Here is an 18,068-nt window from a genome sequence, read left to right as displayed (position 1 = left end):
AGAAACTCTTTGAAGAACTAGCCAGGGTCCATATGTCCCCTGTCTCCTGTTCTTCAAATTGGTGAGAACCCTGACTAGGGTGACCAGACAGCAAGTGTGAAAAATCGGGATGGGGGTGGCAGTAACAGGAGCCTATATAAGAAAAAGCCCGAAATATCAGGACTGTCCCTATAAAATCAGGACATCTGGTCACCCTAACCCTGACAGACCTGTTCAAAACAGCAATTAGCTTAGAAGACCAGTTGGCATCAGTGATATTGAAAACTGCCTCACCAAGAAGCTTCATCTCTTACTGCCAGATGGGGACTGTGACTCACTGTCTCTGGATCTCAAGGTAGCATCAATGTCGAGATTCCAGCTTGTGCATAACGTGATTCTCACCTTATCCCTATGCACCGATCCTTCCACTCGCTCCTAATCTGCTGCTGTTGATAGTTCCAGGCTTTTGTCCTGATCATCAGAGCCATCAACAGGTCGGGACTCAGCTACATCAACGACTACGTTTCCATCCGCCACTCACCAAGACAGCTGTGCTCCTCTGGGACAATACAGTTCACAACACCATGGGGCAGCCACAGACAATTAGTTCTACAATGAGGGGGATTGGCTGTGGAATGAGCTGCCATACACCAGAGTCTTTCCACCTTCAGGGTATGCTGCAAGACACTCCTCTTTGACAAAACTTTCCCACCATAACAAAATTAACAGGAGGGGGAAGAAGGAAAGAAGCAAAAGAGATTTCTGTACCAGGGAAGGGAGAAAAGCCAAAGACTCTTGAAATCCCTTAGGGACCTTGCTATGAAGTCCTAATTGATCTGTGCAGAGATCAGCAATATAAAAAAAAACTAATAAAAACTATAGATAGATAAATTCACCATATTCCATATTGATAAATCACTGTTTACACTGCCTTGTATCTTCTATTAAATAAGAGCCACCTGCAGGATCATAAACTTCTGGAGTCTCTGATCTGAAATCCTGAGCAAGTGGGGGTAGTACAGTACGTGACCATAAGAGGCTACTTAGTTCTTTATATAGCACTATTCATCGTTAAAGAGCTTTACGTTTGTCAGAGCTGTCAGGAAAGAGATCACAGCAGCAGAGACTTGTCAGTAAGGAAATGGGGATTAATAATATGAAGAAATAAAAGCCCAGTGATGTGATTTCTGAGAGTTTTTTCAACGTGTATCTTCATTTTCTAATACGTATTTACAGTTTGGAAGATTTCTAATAGGCACTGTTTGTTTAGTGCCAAATTCTCTCTTTAGATGGCCCCCTCTCCTTGAATAACCAAAAGGATTGATATCACCTTCCATATTCAAGACATGATCCCCTGAAATTGTGTGTCTCCTTCAAAAGCATAGGGGCCAGATTTTCAAAAAGAGCTTAGTACCCAGCAGCTTCTATTCTGGCACCTAAATGAAATATTTTCAAAACTGTTCATTACTTTTGACAACCAATGGGGCTGCTGGGTTCTGAGCACTTTTGAAAATCTGGCCACTTAATTTAGGAACTAAATTGGAACTGAACTCTTGAAAATACAGTTTCAGATTATAAAAATAAGAGCAGAGTTTGGTCAAAAGTGGGCAGTTTACAACAAACCTTGAAGATCTTTCTAAGCTACCCTCTGAAATGGGTGTCTCTCTAATTCATTTCCTAAGCATAAAGCAGTCACCTTTATGTATCAAAAACAGGGAAGGTGTGTGAAGGATCTACTTGGCTACAAGATTTTTGCCCCACTTTTTGCTGTATTGGAGAATCAAATGGAAAAGTAATTATATACTCACTTTTCAAGTACTCAGATATCAGGTGCATTTCTGACATAACCTGGAAAACTTTGGATTCTTAAATCAAGGAGTAAACCACCCTGATTCACATATACATAGTAGTATATGATAATGCATAAGTAGTGATCAGCAAGCCACAAAGGTATTGAGGTACAGTTAACCTCAAAAAGTGTAGATATCTAATAAACTGTGAATATCAGAAACAAAGGATTGTGATTCCATTGGAGGATAAAACAGAAGCCAGAGTGTGACGGAGAAAACTCATCACAGGTACGCTAAATTACCAGTAGTAGCAAGGGAAATACAGGAAATCACAACAAAAGTAAATTGCTTTTTGTACAAATGCACAAAATGTTCAGGTTTCAAGTTTTCTTTTATGCAAAAATTTACGTTTAAAGATATTTATATGCAGTATGGCAAAAAATACCTTCCATCAGCTTCAACATTAGCTTGTTATATTCTGCTATAGTTCTCTGATGACTTAAAAAAACTCATCAGGCATAGACACTCAGACAGTGTCACACCACTGACAGTTTTTAGGAAATACAGAATGCACATTTTACACTTCAGATATAGTGTTATCTTGATGCATTAGGATTTATACACATAGGAGAGCATTCATCCCACATAGAGGACATATATAAGTATGCTGGATCTCTTATGATGCCAGGGGCCTCACTGATTGCTAAATTTTGTAGGGTGTCTGGAAGGCATTTTTCTCATATGGCAAAACAGGCAAATGGCTGTGTGGGTATTTTCCACCTTCCATCCAGCATCCCAGAAGTCCAGCTCCTGGGTTTATAGCATTATATTTGTTGCATCTTTGGCAGGTGCCAGTGTGGTGGTGGGTTTAAAAAAAAAAAAGGGTCTGATGTGATTCCTTGTACCCAATGGGCTTCTTGGGCATGGACCCCAAACACAACATGGTATGGTGAGGGTGTACACTTCTCTGTCTTGCACAGCCAGGGATTCCCCACTACTCACCTCTCCACTTCTGGTGAGGATAAGGGGAATGAGTTCGGACTCTGGCTTCCTGCCAAGGTCCCTGGGCAGCCTTGGTTCTGTAGAGGCTGTGCCATTTGGGCCCAGCTGAATTCCACACTGGAACAACCCCCCTGGGTAGCTCCACCAGTGGTTCCTCATTGGTTAATAGTTTAATAAAGTTGCTGCCACCACATTTAACCATATGCTGGTGGGCATGTGTCATTGTTTCTGTATCTGTCTCATAGTATCCCAGTGCACAGAGGCAGCACAAGACCTAAGCATCACTTGTGAATTTGATACTCCATTCCATAGCTTTATCAATCCAGCTCAGCCCTAACCAAAATGGGATACTAGTCCATGGTTTCCTTAAATTAGAGACCACTTATTGTGCCCAACTGTGCAATGGTTTTGTGAGAAAGTGATTTTCCACTGCAGACTGGATTGAATCTATTTCACGTGTGACTTTCCAAACTTCTTATATAAATATTATGTATAGTGAACACTGCTGCTTCTAAAGCCTAAAATGGTTTCTAAAATCTAGAATGAAGCAGACTTCTTCTATTATAGCATAGATACTGTTTGCACAAGGCAGACGTAAGACTAGATGAGCCGCTTTCCAGGTGGACAGTTTGAATTCAGGCTAATGATGAAATCACATTTTCTGCTCCCAGAATATCACTTTGTAGATTTTATCTTTTCGTGTAGCCGCAGTACCTTTTGGTGAGTGGCTGAATAATTTAGCCACAGGTGAATACATTCTTAAAGTACTGCATTGTAAAATTTCCTTTACATTAACAAAGAATCTATCTGAATTCAGACACAATCCACACAGTCTGAAAGTCACAACTTTGCATAAAACACTGAACCATTCTTACTGAGCATACTCATAAGAACACCACTTCAAGTTTGGTATCTGAGCTGCTATTAAGAAATCATGCCATGTTCAAAGGCTAACCTCTTGCAGAAAGAGCTGATGGCTTTGGTAATTTGACTTGCCTTCCTCCCCAGGTTGTACAATACCAGTGCCAAGCATGCTTGCATAACAATGGTTCTATCATGTATTCCATGCAAGGGAAGGCAGGACTATCACATACATTTTGAATGGAGGGGAATAGGGAAGGGAGAATTTATGCCCTAAAATACCTGCATGCTGTCCAAGGTGTTCTGGGTGAAGTGCAAAGCAATAAATTCCAAACAAGACACAGTAAACAAAGAGATGTGAAATAAAGAAAGAAATAAAATACAGTTTTGAACACTTTTTTTTTACATTTCAGAGCAAAATATTTTGAAACAGTTACCACAAGTAAAAACATGCATTAATGCAAATCACACTGTACATTTCAGAAACCAGAAATCAATACTGCTGCTGATCTTGAATCTCAAAAGGCAGATTAAATAAGCACAATGGTAAAATGAATAGGCTTAGTGAAACATAAAACAAAAGGCCAAGAAACTTTGTTTGATGGGGTTATGCAAAACAGAGGTAGCAGACAAATCAGGTAAACAGGAATTTTGTTTGGCTTTCAAGGTATATATATTATCATTTGTCTGCTTTATTTCCACTTATTTCCCCTGGTCTCATATACTTTCCAGAAGGCACTCAATTATCTTTTTAAAAAATCAAATATATATGATAATAAATCAAGCATATGAGTAAAGCTTTTCCTGTGGAGAAATATACTTTTCAAGGAAATAATACATAAATAAATTAACTAAACAGAATCTTCTTCTATAGATGATCACTGCACCAAAAAGTTCTGTCTTCCATCAACACATGGGGAGGTAGGTGCATGGATGGAAGAACTGGTTGCACAGAAGAAAGGGAGGACTAGAAAATATATATTTTTTCCAAACGAAGCATTGACAAGCATTGACAAGGTAGTAGCTGCAGCCAACCTATTTATGGGTATCGTCTTTCTGATGAATTTATATATTATTAAGTGGTCATTAATTCATAGTGACTTGTGTGATATTTGTCTCAGGCAGAAAGGAACAGTTTGTTACTCATCACTGACAATCCATTTATGTATGAAATAGAAATGAACAATAAAAAGAAATCTGGCTGCAATTAGAGTGCCATTTTATTATTTCACATATACTTATATATGTTACCCATCCAAGTGCTACAAATAACACAATAGGAAGATAAAACAAAACGAGAATATGTAGTGAGCAATACTGAAATTAACTGGGAGGTGTTGCTTACCACAGGGACTTATTCATAGCACCCAAGTGTATTAGTAATATAGACCTCCACAATCTTTTCAGCCATCATAGGACTATGGGCCAGAAACTGTCAGGTGCTGAGCACCTTCAACTGCTAGAGAAGTCAATGAGAGTTGAGGGCACTTAGCACCTTGCAGGAGGTATTCTACACTTCCAAACATCAACCATTGACTCAATGAGCTTTTAATCAGTCTCTAGCAGACTATATTACTACATTTAACTTTCAAAATCAAAAATTGTTTAGAACAGAAAAAACAGAATTTTAAATTTGGACTATTTAAAGAAAAATCCATTTTTTTTTTCAAAATTAGAAGTTTGTCAAAATCGATCCTTTCCTGCAAACAGTTTCAGTTTTGACAAACTGGCATTTTCTGATGAAAAAATGTTTTACTGAAAATTTCTCGACCAGCTCTAATTTCTGCTGCCTTTGGTTGCCACTTGCCCTGGTCCAGGATAATATTATGGGCCACCTTACATGCCAAATTAACCACACTGGGAGGTAAAAAAGGTGAGCATTAATCCCCAGGAAATGCTCTGTGCAAGATCATAATTGCTATGAGAAGTTGTTAATGAAGCAAATATAGATTTTTTTAATTCTTCCTTTTTCCTCTATTCTCCCTCTCTTTAACGGTACGTACAATTTTAAGGGATTTATGGTGAAATGTGTAAAAAGCTTGATTTAAAGTAAAAATAAAGGAACTTTTAAACATATATTTCTGTATTTTTTCTCCTGATAGATGACTAGAAGGAGTTTTGATGGGACCCATATTGCTAATGCAATCTTACCATTAACTGTTATGAGCTATAAACTGACCTTAGACTCTTTTGCAACGGAATGATGGAAAATAAACAATAATAATACTTATATAATAGCACTTCTCATCCATAGATCTCAAAGCAGTATACAAAGAAAGGTATCATTATCTCAATTTTATGGATGCAGAAACTGAGGCACAGAGACATGAAGTTACTGGTGGCCAGAGAACACAGGTTTCTTGGACTCCCAGTTCAGTGCTCTAGTCATTGGACCATAACAGCATCCTCTAACGCATACGTGAGTTAAAAATGAAGAGGAATATTTACCCATGAATTACTACAGTGTGCTAGAAACAATCATGGTCTTATATTACTATAATGAGAAAGGAACTGGTATAACGGCAACAAGAACAAACAATGGCTTCCTTACCTCTAGCAGCTGAACTGCGCCTTCATGTTCTTTCTTTGCTTCAACCTGAGCCTTTTTTACAATTAAAAAAAGGAAGAAACCAGGTTACTCAGTCATGCCATATTCATTTTGCACTAGAATAAAACATAACTACAGGTTTGCCCGAATATGATACTTTTAAATCATATTTTTATAGTTTTATATTCAGATACAATACAATTAAATCAATTTTAATAATCAGAGCCAGCACTATAGAATATATCACTTGTTAACTTAACAAAATGCCACTGATTACCATCCTATATATGGGTCTGATCCAAAGTCCATTAAAGTCAATGAGGGCTGGACCTGGCAAAACGCTGAAGACACTGGCCACAAACCAACACAGTGTATGCTTAACTTTAAACATAAGTAGTCCTATTGAAGTCAAGTAACAAAACAATTCATAAAATGGTGCAATGCCATCAGACGTTTTGTGTCAATGTTACTGAGAGTGCAACATTTAGGGTTCACTTCCAATGTGCCCTGATTGGATTATGACTCAAGAAAGCGAGAGCTGTCTTGTGATCTGTTGTAACCTAAAACCATTAGAAGATTTTTAACGTTTTTTTTTATTTAATTTTGCTACACAGCAGATAGATATCCTTTTTGTTTTGCAATTTAATAGATAAAGCCTTAAAATCCTAGTGTTTGATGGTTCTCACCCTTTTTTATTCCAGGTCCATACTGAGACCTCCGAGATACACCCATCCCATCGAGATGGGATCCTTTATCCATACAGCAGTGTGAGAAGGGTAAAGCTATTGTTAACAATTCCAAATTTTGCTAACAATGTCTCTCTATAGCATGCCTCACAGAGGTTGGTTTTAGCTTCTCCACCAGCAAATTCAGCTCTAATTCGTTTTCTATTGTGCCTTATTAAGGGCCAGTTTAATAAAAATTTATCTTAAAACTACGTTCTGGAAATCTGAAATGATGCAGAGGTGCTGAAAAACAACCATGTGCAAGATTTGAAGTGGAAACCAGTTTTATGTTACGAGAATCTTTCCCTGCATCAAAGGAATAATTTAGGTAAATTACTTCTTGCCTCACTAATAGAAGTAGCCCCATTAGAGTCAATGGAAGTAGCAGCATGAGGAAGACAAGACCTTAATAAACAGATATCTGTGTCCCCAAGTATGTCTGCATGTCAGTTATAGACAGCTACACATTGATGGTACCTGCAAAACTGCAAGTGTAAACAAGAACATAGGATTAAGAATGATCTGAAAGATCAAGCCTAAATATCCAGGACCTGATTCTGGGAAAATTTTGCCTCGCAAGGATGCAGACTTTGGTTCCCTTATTGTTTATCTGTTATCTCTGAGAGAGAAATATAGGGTTCTACTGAAGTTTCTGAAGTCAAACTAAAATTCATTTTAAAAGTCCTGGTATAGCTCATGTTCATTTCTGTCTCTGCAAAAACTGGACAAATCTGCAAATTTATGATTATGTGACAGGCATCAGGGATACGTGGGGAAATGAAGTCAATTAACTGTTCTTAAATCAACTTTATGGTTTCACTGAAACTACCATTTAATAAAGATTTTTTTTAAGGTAAGGAATATGGCTGGCTGCCTGCTTGATCACTTCTGGGTAGGGTCTCCTTTAAAACAGAAATTTTGGATTAGGTGAGAATGAGTGTGGCTCTGCTCAAATACTGAAAAATATTGTCACTGCTTAAATAAAGTAAGAGAAGGACCCTGGAGATGCTACATGAAAAGCCTCTCAAAAATTCAAGTAACAAAATATAATGGCTAATAAAAATCTCTCTATATCTATATAGGACTTTAAAATAGCATTAATATGCTAATGTTTCAAAATGCTTTATGAAATTAAATTTTAATTAATGAATCCAAGTTATAAAATGTTTAATCTTAATGAATGGATCTTAATCAAATGAAAAATTTTGACAAAATCAGCTAATTAAACTAAAGCTATTTTCCACTGGCAATACATATGGCATGCTTTTTAAAAAACAAACAAACAAAAAACAAAACAACCATTAAAATCATCCAAGTTAAGTGACAAAAATTGTTTCCAACAATAAATTTCATGCTAAAGGTGTTAAATGGAATAGAATTTTGCCACAATGCAGAAGGTGGTGGGCAATTACGTACAACAACATTCAACTCAACAGTATAAAAACTGGCAATAGTTAACGTTTGTTTTAATGGTGCTGTTTGATTATTGGTAAAAGTGTTAACTGCCGATGAAAAAACATTCAATTTCATTGTAATAAGATATGGACATTTAACTAGTGCAATGGATTGGAAGCAATATTTAAGACTAATGCCTGAAGGACATGACAGCTTAAATGTGGAGGAAAGTTTCTGCCGCCAGAAATTCAAAGAGAAAATGCACATGTGCATAACACTTACTTAGTCTTGGGGCTCAAATCCAGTAACAACAGGTAGGTCCTAATTCAGCAAAGCACGTAAACACTTCGGCATCTTAGCACACGTCAGATGCATTGCATCTGTAAAGACCTTTTCCACTATTAACTGTTTAATCCTTCCCTGACCAATTAGCTGTTTGCATGCCTCTAACAAGTGCTTCATAAACCACAGGTGGCCCATAAACAGTTTGGGAACTGCTATTTAGGTTATAGTTTAGTTAAATTAAAAAATATAAACATACTAATTGTAAATGGGGCATGTAGGTTTCACCAATGGACAGCATAGAAGATTATATATATAAGTAAAATCTCTATGCCCATGAAAATATGGTGAAATTCAGTTAAAACACCAGTATCTTGACAGGTATCCCAGTTTATATAAAATCACTATCTGAATTTCACATATTTAATCAATAGGTTTCAAAACTGTCAGTGCATTTGGACAAGTCTAAGTTTAGCTTCTAGGTCCTTGACAATCTAGGTTGCTACAACTGTAATTTCACAGAAAAATTGTATAATTTTAGCAGACATATAGTGAAAATTCTACCCTAGGTTTATTCCAAATTGAATGAACCATAAAAGAGGGATTTTTGGGGGGCAGTTCACGTACATACTGTTATGGTTATATAAACACTTTGTGTATTTGGAAAGTTTACCCAAGCTAACACTAGTCAATATAAACATGATCTTAAAAAATAATAATGCTCAGTGGAGTAACTACCCAAATGCAGTAATGGGCTACATCATATGTTAAGGTTATATTGCACATTACAAAGTAAATAAATGTATGTTGATTAAGTCTCTAAGGTGCCACAAGTACTCCTTTTCTTTTTGCGAATACAAACTAACACGGCTGTTACTCTGAAACCTGATCTCTCTGAGTTAACACTTGAATCAACAGCCTTCTTAAACCAGAAGGGGGTGCTCTCGTACAAGATGTGTGTTTTTCAGATCCATTAAAGATCTCAGAACATTAGTGTCCTGGCCAACTTTCAATTTTATAGTTTGTCTATCTAAACAATGCCTGCATTTCCATTTGTACTTCCTGTCTTTAACTGTTGTGGAGCATTCTTGCGCACTGTTCCACACCAGAGGTGACTGTATTTCTAGTGGGCAAAATTTTATCAGTCTCTCTCTTTCCTGTGTGCTGGTGTATTTTGGGGGATTAATTAACATTTGTAAATTGTTTTATGATCCTTAGTTGAAAGATGCTAGAGTGTGATCCTTTGTAAGGGAGGTAGGCCTAAGCCTGGGCTTTTGGTAACATTGAAAGAGGTGGGGAGAAGGGGTCCAAGAGGAGAGACTGTGGAGCATGGGTCGACCCCCCCAAACAACATATAAGTGTTTTTCACTGTACAGAAGTGAGAGACACAGAGAGAGATGTCTAGCATAGCATTTTGTGTTTTTTCCTGCCAATCACAGATTCAGCTATCTGAGTCTGGTTAGGGAGAGCCAATGGCTTTAAAGAAACCTCAAAGGAATCCGACAGGTTTCAGAGTAGCAGCCGTATTAGTCTGTATCCGCAAAAAGAAAAAGGAGTACTTGTGGCACCTTAGAGACTAACAAATTTATTTGATACATCCGATGAAGTGAGCTGTAGCTCATGAAAGCTTATGCTCAAATAAATTTATTAGTCTCTAATGTGCCACAAGTCCTCCTTTTCTTTTTTCAAAGGAATCTGCAGCAGTCAGTAATTTCCTGCTAACCTCATTTTATCTCCCTTTCAGTTTTTCATCATGAACTTTAACGAAATTTGCTCCAGATTTGTGAATCCGTCAAAGCCTTTTGTTAACCATTATGCCAGGCAGGCAAAATGTATCAGTGTGGCACACTGGCTATCATTGGACCCTACACGCCTTACTCCTGCACATACACACCATTATAAGCAATCCTCATTAGACAACCATTTCCTATAAACATTCCAGTATAACAGGGCAGAACCTCCACTGATGTACATCAGCGCAGCTGCACTAACTTCTCTGGATTTGACCCATTGGCTACAAAGGCCCGATCTAACTCTCATTAACATCAGTGGAGAGACTCCTATTGCTCTGTATTGGTGTTGGATCCGACCTTAAAGGCACGGTAGAGGGCATATACTGAAACTGAACGTTAATCTGTTGCATGACAACATCTCCCTTGGCACTGATAAATATTCATATTTCTTTTTGTACTATAATAATAAGTCTTCTTGCTAGCATCTGATAAAATATTGATTCCTAGAGCGTCAGGAAACATATTATGACAGGTAACAGAAAGCGGCGCATTATCAATCATCACAAGTTTAATAAAATCTATCCAGAATACAAGCTCTTGATAAATGATCAGGAAAACTGCATCAATAGTTAACTCCCCCTTCCATTGCACAGGCTCGTAATAAACTTTGCTGGTGAATCACTGTTTTATCTGAGTCTGTATCACAATAAAGTCTGGATTAACAATATTATATTCTTCTTTTTGGAGATTAAAGGACTGGATAAACACAGCGTGACGGGATAAAAGCATCCATGTACATATAAAAAGAAGAATTACTTATTATTCTGTCAAAACAATACAGCAAAGGTACCAGAAAGCAGCAGTTATTGGCTTAGTTTAATGGGGCACATTACCTTGGAACCTCATTATATTAATTCTGGTGACATGCAAATTCCAAATCTACCACACCATCACATTACTTCCCCATGCATGCTGGTAGTATTTTAATGTGTCTATCTAAAGCAATTAGATATATCCAGCAAAAACAAGGGGCAAGGTGAACCTAATGAGAGCCTAACAGACAACTGGAGAGGTTAGCCCAGGTTTTGAATGTGAGCCAGTGCTGAATCTTCAGGGAGCAGATCAGTGCAGCCCCAATGTTAACCTCTGTTACTAATTAATTTAGATGCCATTTCTCACATTGTCTTTCAGCGCAGGGAACAGCTTCCCAGCTCTGGTCAATCTATCTTAGTACTTATATGGCCCTACTACCATATATCTCAGTGCTCACAATCTATTAAGGTATTTATTTTCACAATACCCCTGTGGGGTATTAGCTCCTTTTTAGAGACTGGGAATTGATGCACAGAGCATCAGATTTTGAAAGGTATTTAGATCCCTGAAGATATAGATAGTCTCCTAGTGAGACTTTCAAGAGCACCAAAATTCGTTAGGCATTTACCTCCCATTACAATCAAGAGGCACATACCTGCTTAGGCCCTTTTGAAAATCTCATTGGGCGCCTAAATATCTTTGAAAATCTGGTCCAGAGGGACGAAATGGCTTGCCCAAAGTCCCCCAGGATATCAGTGCGGGAGCAGGGAACTGACCCCAGGTCTCCTGAGTCTCAGAGTAGCACCTGAACCACTTGGACCTCCTCATCCATCTGGTTTGCCAAACCAGGCCCTGCACTGCATTTCTACAGAATATTCGCTTTAGTATTATAATTATTTGTATCACAGGAGAAGGTAGAAGCTTCAACCAAAATTGGGTCCCAAGGTGCTAGGCTCTGTACATACACACAGCAAGATAGCTACATACACCTACCGCAAACAACAATCTAAATAGAAAAGCCATCTCTAGCCCTTCATGAATGGACACGTTAAGTTGTCAGGAATCTGTGTGATGAAAGACAATTGAAAAGACACACTAAGAACCTCAATTATATTGTGAAGGAGAATGTATGGGTCAAATTGAAGCCAGAATGATCAATGTGCCAATTATTGACGCTCGCGAGGGGGTGGTGGTGGAGGTTTGTTACAGACCACCAAATCAAAGCAAATAACAGGATGCATTACTCCTTAAACACCTGTCTGTTGTATGTGAAGGGAAAACAGTGTTGTTTTGGGGGACTTCGATTTGGGAGACATTTGCTGGAGTCTCAGGCAGCTAGTAGTAAATCATCATTAAAGTTTCTAAAAATTATAGACGATAAATTTCTTAAAAAAAAAGCATTGCAGCCAACATGAGCTACCTATTTTGGACCTCATTATGATGGCTAAAGATGAATTACACTGGACTGGAAGTTGGTGGTCGCCTAGGGGGATCCAGATTTCAGAGTACCAGCCGTGTTAGTCTGTAGCCGCAAAAAGAACACGAATACTTGTGGCTCCTGCTGATAATAGCTCATCTTAACTAATTAGCCTCTCACAGTTTGTATGGTAACTTCCAACTTATCTGTATGCGTGTGTGTACACACACACACACACACACACACACACACACACACACCCCCCCTTAGTATATGTTCCATTCTATGCATCTTGATGAAGTGAGCTGTAGCTCACGAAAGCTTATGCTCTAATAAATTTGTTAGTCTCTAAGGTGCCACAAGTACTCCTGTTTTTTTAGGGGGATCCAGTGGACATAGTGTACTTAGATTTCCAGAAAGCCTTTGACAAGATCCCTCACCAAAGGCTCTTACATAAATTAAGTTGTCATGGGATAAAAGGGAAGATCCTTTCATGGATTGAGAACTGGTTAAAAGACAGGGAACAAAGGGTAGGAATAAATGGTAAATTTTCAGAATGGAGAGGGGTAACTAGTGGTGTTCCCCAAGGGTCAGTCCTAGGACCAGTCCTATTCAACTTATTCATAAGTGATCTGGAGAAAGGGGTAAACAGTGAGGTGGTAAAGACGACACTAAAGTGCTCAAGATAATTAAGACCAAAGTAGACTGTGAAGAACTTCAAAAAGATCTCACTAAACTAAGTGATTGGGCAACAAAATGGCAAATGAAATTTAATGTGGATAAACGTAAAGTAATGCACATTGGGAAAAATAACCCCAACTATACAATACAATATGATGGGAGCTAATTTAGCTACAACTAATCAGGAAAGAGATCTTGGCGTCATCATGGATAGTTCTCTGAAGACGTCCTCGCAGTGTGCAGCGGCAGTCAAAAAAGTGAATGGGATGTTAGGAATCATTAAAAAAGGGATAGAGAATAAGTCGGAGAATATCTTATTGCCCTTATATAAATCCATAGTACATCTACATCTTGAATACTGTGTACAGATGTGGTCTCCTCATCTCAAAAAAGATATACTGGCATTAGAAAAGGTTCAGAGAAGGGCAACTAAAATGATTAGGGGTTTGGAACGGGTCCCATATAAGGAGAGATTAAAGACACTAGGATTTTTCAGCTTGGAAAAGAGGAGACTAAGGGGGTGATATGATAGAGGTATATAAAATCATGAATGATGTGGAGAAAGTGAATAAGGAAAAAGTTATTTACTTGTTTCCATAATATACGAAGTAGGGGCCACCAAATGAAATTTATGCGCAGCAGGTTTAAAACAAATAAAAGGAAGTTAGTCTTCACACAGCGCACAGTCAACCTGTGGAACTCCTTGCCTGAGGAGGTTATGAAGGCTAGCACTATAACAGGGTTTACAAGAGAACTAGATAAATTCATGGAGGTTAAGTCCATTAATGGCTATTAGCCAGGATGGGAAAGGAATGATGTCCCTAGCCTCTGTCTGTCAGAGGGTGAAGATGGATGGCAGGAGAGAGATCACTTGATCATTACCTGTTAGTTTCACTCCCTCTGGGGTACCTGGCATTGGCCACTGTCGGCAGACAGGATACTGGGCTGGATCGACCTTTGGTCTGACCCAGTATGGCCATTCTTATGTTCTAGGGAGCAGTGATCATGATATGATTACATTCAATATGGGCAAAGAGGACAGAGGTGCTTCAAAAGGGCTAATTTCCCAAAGCTGAGAAAATTATGAGAAAAATTGATTGGGATGAAATATTTAGACAGAAAAATTTGAATGAAAATTAGGAGTTCTTTAAGAAAAAAATTATTAACTGGGCAAAAAGCCACAATTCCACAGTCAAGAAAGAGGACAACTTTGGTTAAAAACCCATCCTGGTTCAGTGATGAAGAGAAAGCAGCAATTAGAAATAAAAAAGCAATATACTACATATGGAAAAAGGAGTTAGGAAGTTCAGAAACTTGATAAGGGAAGCTAAACACATCAAGGAAAATTCCATGGCTAGCAGAACTAAGGACAATAAGAAGGTGTTTTTAAATATATTACAAACAAAAGAAATTCTGGCAATGATACAGGACTGTTACTAGGTGGAGATGGTCAAATCATTAATAATAATGCAGTAAAAGTCTGTAAAGAAGTGTTCATTAAATATTTCTGTTCTGTATTGGGAAAGAAGAAGGATTTTATTGTATGAGAATAATGAGGTACTTTTCAGTCCATTAGTAACTGAGGAGGAGATCAGACAAATCTGCTAGGATTAAACATTTTTACATCAGCAGGCTTGGACAACATGCACCCAAGAGTCCTAAAAGATTTGAGTGAGGAGATCTCTAGCCCACTGTTGTTAATTTTTAATAAATCTTAGAATACCAAGGAAATTCCAGAAGACTGGAAGAGCACTAAAGTTGTGCCAATCCTCAAAAAGGGCACCTGGGATGACCCAGGTAACTATAGCGGTTAGCATGATATTACTCGTGGGCAAAATAATAGAAAAGTTGATATGGGATTCAACCGATAAAGAATTAAAAGATAGGAATATAATTAGTGCCAGCCAACCTGGATTTATGGAAAATAGGTCTTGTCAAACAAACTTGGTTTCATTCTTTGATGAGATTACAAGTTTGGTTGATAAAGTTACCTGCGTAGATATAATATACTTAGATTTTGTAAGGTTTTTGCCTTAGCACTGGATGAAATTCTGAAGTATAGGTCATAAAATACAACAAAGAAGACTTAGGTTAGACATTAGAAAAAACTTCCTAACTGTAAGGGTAGTTAAGCACTGGAACAAATTATCTAGTGAGGTTGTGGAATCTCTGTCATTGGAGGTTTTTAAGAACAGGTTGGACAAACATCTGTCAGGGATGGTCTAACTAATACTTAATCCTGCCTCAGTGCAGGGGGCTGGATGTTGAGCTTCAGAAGTTAAAGCTTTATAGACACTAAAACACAAATTGTCAACATCACATGTCAAAATATACAAAGTAAATATCCTTAAATCAAACTCTAATACTTCTCAAGAAGAATGTCTCTTACTTTGCTTATGTGTAAATTTCAATCATCATCAATGGAAATATTTTTTCATCTCTTTGGGTGTGTACAGTAAAATAGATTTTTTACTGATATTAAAAGAATAAAACCTTCCAAGCCTAAATATAGTTATCTAAATCAAAGACTGAGACACACATGCACTACTACTGCATGAGAAGTCAGTCTGAACATTTTAGAAAAAGAGGAGACTGAGTTTTGGAAAGTAGATGCTGGTTAGATGGACGCAGATTACACTCAGCTAGACTCAGAGATCCATTTCTTTACCCATGCCCAATCACGGCAATTTGCCATTTTACTTAGTTTTCATTTTCTTCACTTACCTTCTGCAGGAGTTCAATTTCCTGCTGTTTTGCGTTGAGAACAGCCAACGCTTGCTCATGCTCCAACTCTAGCTGTTGCCGCCGTTCAGCAGCCTCTCGCATATGCTGTATCAGGGGAAAGAAAACCAACTCATCAGTTTTTAATGTCCTTTTCTGAAATCAGATATGCTAACATTTTAAAGCATGATGCTGATCTCAATATAAAATCTCTTTGGTATCCAGGGTATGCAAACCAGATAGAATTTTTATTCTATCAGGCCACAGGGGCATATTTCCACTGCAGTGCATGGTTAGCTTCGTATGAATCTCCATTAGTTGATAGCAATACATGGTCCATGGCACACAGTTGAGCTGTTCAAATTCCATCCAGTAGAGGGCAGAGTTACTGCATACCCTAGACACCTCATCAGAGCATTGTAAACTGTATCATTATAAAAAAGAAAAAGAGTACTTGTGGCACCTTAGAGACTAACCAATTTATTTGAGCATGAGCTTTCGTGAGCTATAGCTCACTTCATCGGATGCATACCGTGGAAACTGCAGAAGACATTATATACACAGAGACCATGAAACAATACCTCCTCCCTCCCCACTGTCCTGCTGGTAATAGCTTATCAAAAGTGATCATCAAGTTGGGCCATTTCCAGCACAAATCCAGGTTTTCTCACCCCCCCCTCCCCACACAAACTCACTCTCCTGCTGGTAACAGCCCATCCAAAGTGACCACTCTCTACACAATGTGTATGATAATCAAGTGGGCCATTTCCTGCATAAATCCAGGTTCTCTCACCCCCTTACCCCCCTCCAAAAACCACACACACAAACTCACTCTCCTGCTGGTAATAGCTTATCCAAAGTGACCACTCTCCTCACAATGTGTATGAAAATCAAGGTGGGCCATTTCCAGCACAAATCCACGGTATGCATCCGATGCAGTGAGCTGTAGCTCACGAAAGCTCATGCTCAAATAAATTGGTTAGTCTCTAAGGTGCCACAAGTACTCCTTTTCTTTTTGCAAAGACAGACTAACACGACTGTTACTCTGAAACCTGTCAATATGGTACTTGTGGCAGTGAGGGTTACTTCGTGAAAACCATAGCAGGTAACTGTGCTTGAGGGCAGAAATGATACTGGGTTGCCACTGACTATAATGGTCAGAATTTCTCTCACCGTGTATAAGAGAAAGGTCTTACCCAAATGGGTCTATTGTTTGTCTTCTTTAATGAGTTATTGTTCTGGGCTATGTGGTATTAATAACAAAGGGGGGCAGTATAAAGAGGCTGGCTGGTACCAATATGGATGTATTTGCTAAGAAGACAGCAATATCTTCAATATTCTACCTGGTTTCACTTTGGTGGTTGAGTTCTTTAATATTTACTTTTTATTGACGAGTTAGTGAAAAACTGCAGCCCAAGATCTTCAGAACTACTGATTTGGGGTTTATGAATTATTGGGTGGGTGCCCAATCTGAGACACCTTAAGAAGGCCTGGTTTTCAGAGGGTGGGTGCTTATCACTTTCTGAAAATTGGGCCCGTTTTAAGGCATCTCAGCGTGGGTGACCAAAAATCAAGGCATCCAAAAATCATTAGTCATTTTAAAAAATGTCGTTTATGTTGTGTAACTTTCAATCTGTTAAGTCTTCCCCCAAAGCTAACATAGCCTAAAAGCTGCTCGTGTGGGTTTAAATCTGCTCCACCATCCCCAGCACAGAGAACCGACTATTCTGTTCATTTAAAAGTTCCACAGGGCCCATCAGAAAACAACAGCACCCTGGGAAGAAGTTAGCAACTTTTTGTTGTGCTCTGCACCACTAGTTCTCCCACTGATACTTTCCTGCTGACGTTTGCGAGGAAATAAAGGAATGATTCAAAGTGGAGCACAGCTCTAGTAAATAAGAGCAAGAGGATTTAATATACTTTGTTACCTAGAGTACCTGACTTGGAACAAGAATGCAGCCTCCCCATGCCTTTAAAAAAAGACCCTGGCATTAGCCATTTGAATGAATTCAAGCAAAGTTAAGTGGCTATTTCAAAATTCAGAGTTGACAGGAATACACCTTCATTTGTGGGCTAAGAATCGAGAACAAAAGGAACTAAGGGACCAGGGCTGGAAGTGGT

General features: G+C 38.4%; 1 protein-coding gene across 6 annotated transcripts in view; it reads right to left on the bottom strand.

Annotated features, from left to right (window-relative positions):
• The window catches only part of RIMBP2 (RIMS binding protein 2), a 93,479-nt gene extending 77,427 nt beyond the window's left edge, over positions 1-16,052 (bottom strand). For 5 of the 6 annotated variants that reach the window (XM_077835026.1, XM_077835029.1, XM_077835027.1 and 2 more), the window contains exons 1-2: positions 15,951-16,052; positions 6,184-6,234 (exon numbers count right to left, since the gene is read on the bottom strand). In XM_077835026.1, the coding sequence (XP_077691152.1) occupies positions 6,184-6,234; positions 15,951-16,052 (153 nt within the window). The remainder of the gene's footprint in view (positions 1-6,183; positions 6,235-15,950) is intronic. The other variant, XM_077835032.1, reaches the window with a different exon arrangement.
• Between the last annotated feature and the right edge of the window lie 2,016 nt (positions 16,053-18,068).

This window comes from Eretmochelys imbricata, chromosome 15 (genome assembly GCF_965152235.1).
Source record: "Eretmochelys imbricata isolate rEreImb1 chromosome 15, rEreImb1.hap1, whole genome shotgun sequence".
NCBI classification, from domain to species: domain Eukaryota; kingdom Metazoa; phylum Chordata; order Testudines; family Cheloniidae; genus Eretmochelys; species Eretmochelys imbricata.
This window is presented reverse-complemented; position numbering and strand designations above follow the sequence as displayed.